We start from the raw sequence: 13063 nt of genomic DNA, 5'->3' as shown, positions 1-13063 counted from the left end.
TAACAGGGCCAATCCGGCTGCAAGTCTTCCAGAGAAACATGACGAAAAAAACCATTTGCTAACACACACAGCGACGGAAGATATGCCACTCTACTCCAAAGCAAATTGTTAGTACTAACAACACCATTGAATACTCTAGTGTTCCTTTCCAACCAAACACACCAAATAATAGCCATAACGGTGCAATGCCATAGAGCTTTCCTATCCTTTCCTTTGCCAAAAATTCTAAAAGTTATCGTATAAACAAGTTTGTCAGAATCGGGATTCTACATAGGATCGTTGGAGGGGTCTGCAGGATCAGATCGTAGAATCGGATCGAGAATCGTAAGATTCTACTTTTAGTGTAAAAAAATATTTTTTAAAAATGTATATGGAATTTTATAACAATGATTAAGACTTTAAGCTTAATTATAAGTCAATTAATAATCTTAATTAAAAAATATTTAAAATAAATGTTTATGGAATTTTATGACAATTCTTAAGATTATAAGCTTAATAAGCACAACCACAAAAAAAGAGGAAGAAAGAAGTCAAAAGAGAGAAGAGTGCTGACTCTGCTGGCTGCTGAGGGGTTCGATAGAGAGAAGAGGGCTGAAGAAAGGAGTTGACCACCAAAGAACAATCAGAACTTACTGCCGACAGAAGAGTCGACTGTCGAGTGCCTGCACATCGAAGCCTTACAAGAGTAGTCGACTAGAGTAGAGGAGAGTCTGATGGGGATCAACATGCACCTCGAGTATCTTTCACAGATATTATGACATGTGAACGACCACCCGAAGTCCACCATTGATGTGAACTTTATTTGCAGCAATTAAAGCTTCTCTTAGAAGCTAGCTTGGAAAGAGGATGACAACTTGCAAGTCAAAGAGTCTTGGTTTTTCAAGAAGGATGACAACTTGCAAGTCAAATAGTCTTGGGTTTTCAAGAAGCATTTATTTCATTTTAAGTTCCTAGACTCCACTATCATAATTATTCTAGTTCCTAGGCACCTATTTCCTATGACAAACTATTTCCTAGGAACCTCATTACCAATGTTTTAAATGTCTAATTTTACTTTTATATTTTCTTTAATCTTTTAAGATGCCATGCGCAAGTCATGTGCATGTAAGGCTACAAATATCTCATCACTTGTATTGTAAAAGGCATCTTGCATTATCAATTAAAAAAAGAAGCTTTTGATTGAATTTGTGAATCTTGTTCCTCTCCTTGTGAGTGAATAGTGTGAGGCTACGTTCCAACTCCCCAAAGATAGGGAGGTTGGTGAGAGACCACAACAACATCATCGTCATCACCAACACTACACACCCACACCTCTTTCATAGCTCAAAGCCACAACCACCTCAAGCTTCATTCTTGTCTCAAGATTCCTAAGGATCAACAAGCTTGTTCGTGGTGCAATCGAGTACTCGTGTGTCTTGGTGTTTGTCATTCCGAATCTTTTGGTAAGCTCATTTCAATTCCTTGTTTGTTACCATCTAAAACAGCCCCTAAGGTACCTTGTAAGCCTTGAAACTCTACCCAAATACTAGATTGAAAAACCTTGTTCATTCTCTTTGAATCTTCCTAGATTTTCAGTATGAACATGTTTGCTAGTACCATGCTTAAGGATATTTGATTTGTATGCTAGGACTTGTGATCTAAGACTTTTAATATAACATTTTTTAAGCGAACTTGATTATTTGAATGAAATGATCAACTAAGGGTTTCTAACCAAATCATATACGTTTTCAAAATCCCAACAACTTGTGATCATTAGAATATGTTTTTGATTGCTTGGTTAATTCAATTCTTCCCATAGATTGTGATATAGTGTGTGCGCTACAAAGAAGGCCAACTGTAGGACTAGGGCTACTTAGAACCGTCCTACACCAGAGTCAGAGAGAGACGAGAGTGTTTGAAGGGTTCACTGGTTGCTGCCTTGCTGCTAATCGAAGTATCAAACACCTCAGCTATTGAACAGAGATGATGGCGAGTGCTGTTCTGCACACGAACACGAACAGGACTGTTACAGCCTTACAGAAGTAGTCAACTAGAGTAGAGGAGAGCCAGAGGGAGACGAGAGTGCTCGAAGGGTTCGCTGGTTGCTGCCCTGCTGCTGATCGAATAATCAAACACCGAAGCTGTCAAACAGCGCTTCTGAAAGCTATTTTGCCCTAGATTTCAAGATTTCGGGCTTAATATAAAAACTATGGGCCCTCTTTTACAGTAAAAACACATATTGGGCCTTACAATTCAAGCCCAAAGAGGGAAAAGACCCATTCCAGGGAAAATGTAGAATCATTACGATTCTACTGATTCAGGTACGATTCTGCAACGGTTCTACTGAAATGCGATTTTCCATGGGAGCTGGATCGTGAGGGTTAGAATCGTATGATTCTACGATCAAGTCGTAATGTTAACAATCATGGGTATAAAAGGTCTTCAAAGTGCATGGACAGACCCAATTTTCACCAGCTATACCAAATCACTAATTCCAAACAGCTAACATGAAAGGGCGATGAAAAAAGAAGCGTGCACAAGCATCTTTACTCCTCATGCAAAAGACACAAATGTCAGGGGCAGGGCCTTATAAGGTTTATTCTTCTGAAGCAAAATCATTGCTATTAATTCTTTCGAGTATCGCAGTCCAAATGAAATCTTTTATTTTTTGAGAGAGCTTTAGCTTTCCAAATCAAAGGATACAAAGCAAAAGGATTGCAGTAGAATCACAAGTCACATGAATAAAGATTTACAAGAGAACTCCCCAGAAGGATGTAAACTACAAACCCTATTATCATTCCCCAAACAAGCAACAGAAAAATTATAATAGAGAAAAGTTTTACTCTCAACAATTTTAAACACAATAGCTATCTTGGCCTCTTTTCTACCATATCTACATATGTCCATGACATACATTCTGAGGTCAGCTCATCAGACAACTAAACAAGTGCCAGTGTCCTAATTAAGAACACTAGAAACAGTAAAACTACAAATGCAAAATGCAAGCTATTCCTTCATCCATATTGTACTCATCTAGTACTATGGGTACATATCTGCATCAACTATCTTGGCCTTTTTTCTACCATATCTACATATGTTCGTGACATACATTTCAAGGTCATCCATCAGACAACTAAACCAGTGCCAATGTCCTAATTAAGAACACTAAAAACAGTAAAACCACAAAGGCAAAATGCAAGCTATTCCTTCATTCATATTTTACTCATCTAGTGCTATGGAAATATATCTGCATCAGATTAATGATAATGCTTTGATATAGAGTCACATTCATAGCAACCATTGATTACCCTCATAAAATTAACTACTATGCTGCCAGGAAAAAAATTCTTAAAAATTTCCAAAAGCACAAGGAGATAGAAAATGTTTACAGTGCCACAAGAAAGTCAATCCCCAAGAGAAAGTTACTCAGCTCACTCTAGCAAGCCTAATCCCAAAAAAAAAAAAAAAAATGGAGAGAGCTCCATAAATGAGCTCAATAAATCCCAGTTTGAGGCTAATTATGCTAGCCCGTGAACTATTCTCTCACTAAGAAATACATACGCTCAGTTTTAGCAACCAATTTTTGGACTCAAAACCTAGCTATTCAATCCTGATCAATCAGAATCATCCTGTACATATTTGAAGCCATTTGTCAACTTCATTAACGGTCAAATAGCTATAGTACAACAACCACAAAACCTTAAGAGTTAAGTCCAACCATCATCCATGTGGTCAACTACAGTTCCAAATACTGCAAAGTATAAAAATAAATAAACGCTAGAAAACTAATCCAAATAAATTAAATTAGTGAATTCAAATGAATTGATGACTAATCGAAATAAATTCAGATCCAAATAATTTGTATCATCTACATTGCACACCTGGCCAGGTTTCAGAAGTCAAAACTATTCCACCCTTGAAATTTTCAAGTTAGGTTACTTATGCTAATAGGTTTATAAACAGGCCTCACTGTAAACCCATCACTAGACAACCCATGACTTGGAACGCAGCGGTTTAAAAGAAAATAAAAAAAGATAATAAAAGAAAATAGTCGGGGCAGCAAAATTAGAACTCTACCATGAACAATCATTAGATAAAATACCATTTTTTTTTTCAATTATTCAGAATTTAGAAAAAGAAATCAGAACAAGAAAAAAGAGTATTTTTTCTGGTTAAGTAAGATTTCTTTTAAAGCGAGAAAGTAGGACAAAGAAAATTAGCTTAAAATATTGCAAACTTCTAATGAATGATTTCAAATTTGAATTTAAAAAATCAAGTAACAGAGAACAGGACAAAATGCTTATTTAACAAAAATCAATGGTTGGTTGCAATGCAGCAACCAAGTGAAAAGAGGGAAATAAGCAACCAACTTTTAAACTGACACTACATTAAATTTCAGTCAATCAAGCATAACTAGTTCCAAACAAAATGGAAACAATTTAGAAAAGCAGGAAAGAGCAAGGAAATCCTTAAAGCATACAACAGATCTAAAAGTAGGAGAGAAAAAATATTTTCCATGCAGTGATAAGCCCAAAAATATGTATTTGCAGTGCACTAAAGCTTGATGCATGCAAGTGTACTGGAATTCAACATGCAGTCACTAGGTAAGGCAACATTGTAACAGCCAGTGGGAATGACCCTTCATCATTGTGCATCAAACTTGAAGTGATTAAATGAAGACACCTATAATCTATATATAAACTATAGAATCATGACGATGATATAGAATAATCAATAAGAGACATTATTAAATTTTAAAAAAAAAAATAAAACATGCATAGAGGAAATAATTATGAGATTAACCAGTGATTCTGATAAATCATTCTACACCAACCAAATGTATTGGATTGGAGCAGGAATCAAATAAGCAATTTTGAAATATTTTCCTTTGTATCATCTTCCAAACAATTATAAATACTAAATACTAACATTTATTAATTGAAGATGATGATATTTTAATTGATGTTATATTCTTACCATCTTACGTATCAAATTAATGCACAAGGAATTCGCAGGCAGCACTTCTGTAATTTTTTCTGTTTGTTTCCTTTTGTTCTTTGGAGGATACCTTGTACTCCACTTACTGTACTCTTTGGTTTGTTGTTAATATAACCTTTTTTTCTCTTTAAAAAAAAACTGAAATACTAAATTATAAAATATATTCAATAATGGCAGAGAAAATCTTCAAAATTTGAAACATATCATAGCAGCTAATAAAATATGACTGGTATTTTTTATCATTTCAAAATCATGGCTCTCCATTGATTGTGATGGGTCATTCTCAAGTTAGTGGCATTAGCCACCTCTAAGATATTGTTATTAAAAAGAAAAAATCCAATCAACTTGAATATCTGGTTTTTTCTTTTAATTTGATAACAAAAAGAAAAGAACTGAGAGATTTGACACAGCACAAGTTCTAGAAAAAAACACGCAGATTACAAGGGTGTCATCTCAATTTTGCACACAATAGAAAAATTTTGACAGCCACAGCACACTTCTTGAAAAACTCATAGAATCTGTAGAAGGGCAATCCAAATGTAACTAAGCAACCAAATACGCTTATATACACAAAAGTCAAAAGATTTAATAGCATATCATCCAAATACTGAGTAAGGCAATTGCTTCCATGCTGCAGACATTGAGACTACAATTGAGTATTCATTCATAATCAACATTGCAGTTTTGCCCACAGTACTACATGCCACATGCAAAAAAAAAACAAGCATAAACCAATTAACCTTATACCAAGCTAGAGGTTATTGCTCAAGTATTCATGAGTAGATTTTTACTCATTGAAGTAACACTCTTTCTAGTTCAAGTATGAAAGTCACATGAAAACAATCTACAACAAAAAGTAAGCAAAAAGGAACGGCAAGGTTCCAAATACAAACGGAATTAAAAGAATCTAAAACTTCACCTGCTTTCTCTCATCTCAACTTCACGTTCTCTTTCTCGCGTTTCCTTCTCCTTCTCTTTCTCACTTTCATGCCTCCTTGACCTACTTCTGCTTCTCCTTGACCTCTCCCTCTCTTTCTCCCGCTCTCTCTCCTTCTCTCTTTCTCTTCTCTCTCTTTCTCTCTCCCTCTCTCTATCTCTCTCCCTGATCCTCTCCTTCTCTCTCTCATCCCTCTCCCTCCTACTACGCTCTCGATCTCTTTCTCTCTCTACATCTCTCTCTTTCTCCCTGTCTCTACTACCTCTTTCCCTCTCCTTATCTTTTTCCCTCTCCCTCTCTTTCTCTCTACTACCTCTTTCTCTCTCCCCATCCCTTTCTTTTTCTATCTTCCTCTCACCATCCCTCTCACTTCTGTGCCGCTCCGAACGACTTGACCTCTCTCTGCCCTCACGCTCTCTCCTCCCGCCATTTTCCTCCTCGCCTCTAGACCTCTTACTGCTCCTCCTCTCATCTTCTTCGGCGTCATCTTCGCCATCGCCATCTTCATCCCGCTCCCGCCTCCTGTACTCCCTCTCACTCTTTTCAGCTCCACCTCTCTTCTTCGAAGACTCATTTCGATTCTCTTGCTCTTCCACAGCCTTCTCCAGGTAATCGTACTCGTCAAAATCCATTTCTCTGCTATCCGACAGGCGAACGGGATCGAATCACTTCAAAGACCTTGCAGAAGACTCAAAACAGTGTACTACTCGATCAAACCCTAGTTCTAACAGATAAAACAGAGAAAGCACGAAACCCTAATTCTACTTCTAGGGGTTTTGGGTGTTCCTAGAGAGAGGGGAGAGAAGGCTCTTGAGGTTGAGGATCCTCTATCTGGAATCTGGACTCGGATGTGGTTTTGTGACAACGAAGGGGCCTTATTGGAAGTAAAGTTTCGCACAGAGGGATTTTAGTGCGCATTTTATGAGGAAAAGATTAGGCCATGTCAGCCAAATTCTGATCGATGGACCAGGATGCCCTCAATTTTTGTCCAAAACCCAAGTCATTAGTATAATATCTTTCAAAAATTACAATAACAACAACAAAACCAAGTCTTAGTTATATGAATCTTTTTCCGCTAACCTATGCGATTATGGACCATTTCTTTTGATAGATTTAAGAATATTAAATTCTTACTCATTATCTCCTCCCAAATTATGTTAGATCTACCCTTACCCCTTTTACTGCCCCCACAATAATTAAGTCACACTTCCTCATAGGAGCACTACAAGGTCTACGTTACAAGTGTTCATACCACTTGAGTCGTCTCTCCCTTATCTTATCTTCTATAGGAGCTACATCTAACTTATCACGAATATGTTCATTCCTTAATTTATCTTTCAATATTATACCACTCATCCATCTAAGCATTCTCATTTTGACAACTTTTACTTTTAGGATTTTATGTTTGTTCGCCGCCCAACATTCCGATCCATATAGCATAACTGGTCTTATAGTTGTTATATAAAATTTTCCTTTCAATTTTAAGGGTATTCTATAATCACATAGCACACTTGAAACACTTCTCCATTTTACCCAATCTGTTTTAACTTTATACATTTCATCATCTTTAATTCCTCTTTCAGTATAATAGATTCAAGGTATCGAAATCTACAAGTGCTATTTATTTTTTCATCATCAAGTTTAACTTTATCTCCAATATTCTTCTAATCATTACTAAAATTACATTTCATATATTCTGTTTTATTTCTACTTATCCTAAAGCCTCTAGATTCAAAAGTTTCTCTCTATAATTTTAACTCAACCTCTACTCCGTCCTTAGTTTTATCAATTAATACAATATCATCTGTAAACAATATACACCATAGAACCTCATTTTAAATACTCTTAGTCAATTGATTCATCACTAAAATAAAAAGATAAATACTTAAAGTAGATCATTGATGTACGCCTATAATAATTAGAAATTCTCTAGTTTCTCCATTTATAGTCCTTACACTAGTCATTACTCCATCGTACATATCCTTAATGACATCGGTATACCTATAACATACACTTTTTTTCTCTAAAACCCATTATAGAACTTGTCTAGGTATTATATCATATGCTTTCTCAAGGTCAATAAATATCATATGCAAGTCCCTCTTCTTTTTCCTAAACTTTTCTATTAATTTTCTTAAAAAATAAATAGCTTATGTGGTAGATCTCTCAGGCATAAAACCAAATTGATTTTCTGAGATTTTCGTTTCTAACCTTAATCTTTATTCAACTACCATTTCCCATAGTTTCATCATATGACTCATAAGTTTAATTCAACAATAGTTATTACAATTTTGAATATCTCCTTTATTTTTGTATATAGTTATTAAAGTGTTTTTCCTCCATTCATCTGATATTTTCTTAATTTTTACAATTGTATTAAATAAATTAGTTAACCATATAATTCTGTTATCACTCAAGCATTTCCAAACTTCAATTGTGATATTATCTGGTCTCATAATTTTCCCATTTTTCATCTTTTTTAGTGCAAATTTAACTTCGTTAACTCTAATTTTGTGAATAAATCTTATATTTTTAGTTTTTTTCTCATTTGACAATTCTAAGTTTAAGCCTTCTATTTGGTTTTCGTTAACAACTTGCTAAAGTAACTTCGTCATCTTTCTTTAATATCTTCATCCTTAACCAAGACAATATCATCGTCATTTTTTATACATTTTACATTTCTTAAGTCATTACTCTTCCTTTTTCTAACTTTAGTAAGTTTAAATTGGAGAAATGAAAATTAAAAAGTAAAATTAAATATTAAAATTAAAAATTAGTAATGTATTTGATTAATATTTATAAAACTAATACAAATTAATAAATTAATTAAAAATATTCATTTTAATCTTTAAATTAAATAATATTATATAAATATAATTAAATTAATAAAAATAAAATTTATTATAATTATTTTACTTAATTGTTCTACTTTAAATTTTACTTACAATAATTTTTTTATTGGACATGATAATTGGAAAAATAGTGAAAGTATTTTGTAATTGACTTTATTATTTTATTTTATTTTTGAAATTTATGTGTATTTTTATTTTAATTATAAATTCATATGATTATTTTATTTTGATTTTAATTTAAAAATGTACAAAATGAATAGTTTAATCCAAAAATATTATTTCTAAATATTAAAATTTCTAACAACAGGTTATCAAAACAATTAAAAATCATAAAATCTAGTTTTCAATTTTTTGGTAAATAGCTGAAAACCAGTAATAGAAATAAAAAACTAACAACATAAACAAACATATTTTTATAATCTACTTCTTTACTTGTAGAGAAATATAAAGAGAAAAGAAAAAAACAGCAACAATACCAAATATACCCTAGATTGTCCACACAATTTATAATTTAGGTTTGTCAGCAATCTTGGTTTAAAATAGAAAGTGTGGTAAATGTATCATTAACTTTAGTATTTACTTTTGTAATGTAGATGTGTGTTTAAGAGATATTACAATTGTTGAATATAAAAATATAAAAAAATGTAAGTAAAAGATATATTAGGGGTAAAAGCATGAAGATAGTGGACAATAATTAGAAAAAAAAAATTAATATTGTTTAATTTCAATAGACTAAGTGGATAGGGGGGAAAGCAAAATTTAAAAAAATAAAAAATAAAATTTAAACTTTGCTACAATGAAAAGGAAAGAAAAAACATTAAAATGGGGCAAGAATCATTTGTAGTGTATAAACAAATACCTTGAAGATGATATGTTTGATGTCAAACAAATAAGGCATGTGGTTGGAGGAAACGCCCATTAATACCTTTATACAAAAACAAATGAAAATTTGTAATAACTATTGTGGAATCAAACTTATAATAATGCAATGAAATTGTGGGAAATGGTAATTGAACAAAGAATAAGATTAGAAAGGAGGGTTTCAAAGTATCAATTCGTTTTTATGCCTAAGAGGTCAACAATAGAATTTGTTTATCTTGTAAAAAGGATAGTGGAAAAGTTTAGAGAAAGTAAGAGGTATTTGCATATGGTTTTATTTGACTTAGAGAAAGTCTAGGAAAGTCCTTTGATGAGTTTTGGAAAATAAAATAGCATGCAGTAAATATACTAACGTCATTAAGAGCTTACATGGTGGAGTAACAAACAACTTTAGGACTAAGTATATATTACAAAGAATTTCCAATCATAGTATAAGCACATAAAGGTTCTACTCTGAATTTTTTTATCTCTTCTTGCTTTAGTGATATATGAATTCACTAGGAATGTCTACAATAGAATCCTATGGTGTATGTTCTTTGCAAATTATTCTAATTGATGAAAGCAATAGTGATGTAGAATATAACTTAGGACTATGGAGAATAACTTTAGAGGTTAGAGACTTTAGGATAAGTAGAAATAAGATAGAATACATGAAATGTAACTCCAGTCGTGCAAGGTGGAATATTAGAGATAATATTAAACTAGATAATCAATAAATTGTTAGGGATCTAGGAACAATAATTACACACACAAGCAAAACAAATACGCAAAATAAGAACATTAGAATTTACGTGGTTTGGTCTAATTTGACTTACGTCCACGGAACATACAGAATTTACTATAACCCAGGAGAAAAAACAATAAGAGGAGACACACACTCAACTCAACTCTTCTCACACTTTTCTCTCTCTCACCTTTAGCACTCTCACACTCCTTGCTCACTCACTTGCTTGCACTATTCACACAACACAAATGCTCTCATTTATAGATGCATAGGATAGATAGAAAAGGAAAAGAGTTATTGCCTTTTAATGGGATAAATGAGCATGTGGTATTTAATGGAATAAATAAGCACGTGGTATTTTCATTCCAGCGCATGAGAGCTGGCTCCTCCGCGATCTGCAACTCATCCTCATCAAGCCATTAAATTTCATATTTATTTCTCCATTCCCATATTTGCTTAACAATCTCCCACTTGGAGACGGAGACACCATCTCAACCAATATATAGATAAATGATGTGCTCAAATCTGTCTTCAAGCATGAAGACCCACTGAAGTTGAGCACAACTTCAACTTTTCTGTAGTCACCACCTTTGTCAACATATCTGCCGAATTCCTATTACCTTGGATTTTTTCTAGTGTCAACACTCCATCCTCTAATAGAGATCTAACGAAATGATAACATAATCCAATGTGTTTGGTCTTGGAATGAAATGCATAGTTCTTTGCCAAATGTATCGCACTCTGATTGTCGCCATGCAAAACATTTCTCCTGCTTTATGATGAGCTATATTAACAAACCTTGAAGCCAAATCATCTCTTTACTGGCTTCTGTCACTGCTACATACTTAACTTCTATAGTGGATAGGACAACAATATTTTGTATTTGCGACATCCAACTAACAGTTGTTGTGCCAATAGTGAACACATACCGGGTGGTGCTTTTGCGATGATCAATTTCATCAGCAAAATTGACTTCAACATATCCTTGAATTTTCAAGTCTCCTTTGCCAAAACATAGGCATTTATCAATAATGTCACGTAGATATCTCAAGATCCACTTCACTACTTCCCATTGAGTCTTTCCTGGATTTGACATGAACCTGCTGACAGCTCCCACTACTTGACCAATGTCTGGTCTGGTACCAACCATGACATACATGAGACTTCCAATGGTTGAGGCGTAAGGTACCTTAGCCATGAAGTCATCCTCTTCATTTGTCTAGGGAGCCTGGTCCTTAGAGAGATGGAAATGACTGACCAAAGGTGTATTTATTACTTTGGTGTTGTTCATGTTGAATTTCTATAAAACACGGTTAATATACTCTGACTAAGATAACTGCAACATTCCTTGTTGCTTATCTTTGGAGATCCGCATCCCAAGTATCTGCTTGGCTGAACACAAGTCCTTCATGTCAAACTCCTCTGACATTTGCTACTTCAATTTCCTAATCTCTTCTATATCTGGTCCTACAACTAATATGTCATTGACATATAGCAATAATATGATATAGCTAGACTGATACCTCTTGAAGTAGCAACACTGGTCAGCATTGCACTTCTGAAAATCTTTCCTATGCATGAAGCTGTCAAATTTTTTGTACCATTCTCTAGGAGCTTGTTTGAGACCGTACAAGCTTTTCTTCAATCAGCACACAAGATCCTCTATACCTTTTACTGAGAATCGTCTGGCTATTGCATGTAAATCTCCTCATCAAGACCACCGTGAAGAAATGTCGTCATCACATCCAACTGCTCAAGATGTAGGCCTTCTAAGATAACAATGCTCAAGATTAATCTGATAGTTGTTAACTTCACAACTAGTGCAAATATATCAGTGTAGTCAATTCCTTCGTTCTGCTCGAAACCTTTGACTACCAATCGGGCTTTGTACCTTATAGATCCATCATGTTCCTATTTGATCTTGTACACCCATTTGTTATGAAGAGTCTTCTTACCTTTGGGCAACTTAGCTAGTTCTCATGTTTTGTTGGAGTTAAGGGACTTCATCCCATCCTTCATTGCAAGCTCTCACTTGCTCGAAGCTCCCACCTGACATGTTTCATCATAGCATTCGGGTTCTCCTTCACCTGTAAGAAGTAAATAGTTCATATACCTCTTATTTGGTACATGCAGTCGAGAAGATCTCCTAAGCTCCGGAATTGGAGTAGGAGGCGGTGGTGCGACAATATGCTCCACAGGTTCCTCCGTTTGAGGAATCTTGGCGTTTTGCTGTTGTCTCTTCTCTACCTGAGGATTCTCGGTGTGTTGTGTCTCGACACCTTCTAGGATATCATCCAAGTCTACATAGGTTGCTTCATATTGAACTGGTTTTGTGGGTTCTGTTGGTTTTGTTGTGTGTCTGTCTTTGTACATTACCTTTTCATTAAAGATCACATCTCTACTTCTGATCACCTTATTGTTTTCATCGTCCCAAATGCGATACCCATACTCATATTCACCGTAACTGACGAAGGTGCATTTTCGGGACTTTGGATCAAGCTTGTTTCCGACATGATCACTAACATGCACATATGCTACACAACCAAAAACTTTTAAATGTGAAAGTCTCACCTCTTCTCCACTTCATACCTCTTTTGGTAGATTGTGGTCTAACAGTACTGATGGACTCCTATTAATCAAGTATGCTACTGTGTTGACTACTTATACCTATAACTGCTTTGGTAAGCCTGACTA

General features: G+C 34.5%; 1 protein-coding gene across 2 annotated transcripts in view; it reads right to left on the bottom strand.

The window, feature by feature from the left end:
• Positions 1 to 6775, bottom strand: part of LOC131160300 (uncharacterized) — a 29394-nt gene extending 22619 nt beyond the window's left edge. Inside the window, exon 1 of one of the 2 annotated variants that reach the window (XM_058115830.1) lies at positions 5897 to 6775. In XM_058115830.1, coding sequence (XP_057971813.1) covers positions 5897 to 6546 — 650 coding nt within the window. In that variant the 5' untranslated portion in view covers positions 6547 to 6775. The remainder of the gene's footprint in view (positions 1 to 5896) is intronic. The other variant, XM_058115829.1, reaches the window with a different exon arrangement.
• Positions 6776 to 13063: the final 6288 nt, after the last annotated feature.

Source organism: Malania oleifera, chromosome 7 (assembly GCF_029873635.1).
Source record: "Malania oleifera isolate guangnan ecotype guangnan chromosome 7, ASM2987363v1, whole genome shotgun sequence".
NCBI lineage: Eukaryota > Viridiplantae > Streptophyta > Magnoliopsida > Santalales > Ximeniaceae > Malania > Malania oleifera.
Note: the sequence above shows the minus strand (reverse complement) of the source record. Positions and strands in the feature narration are given on the sequence as shown.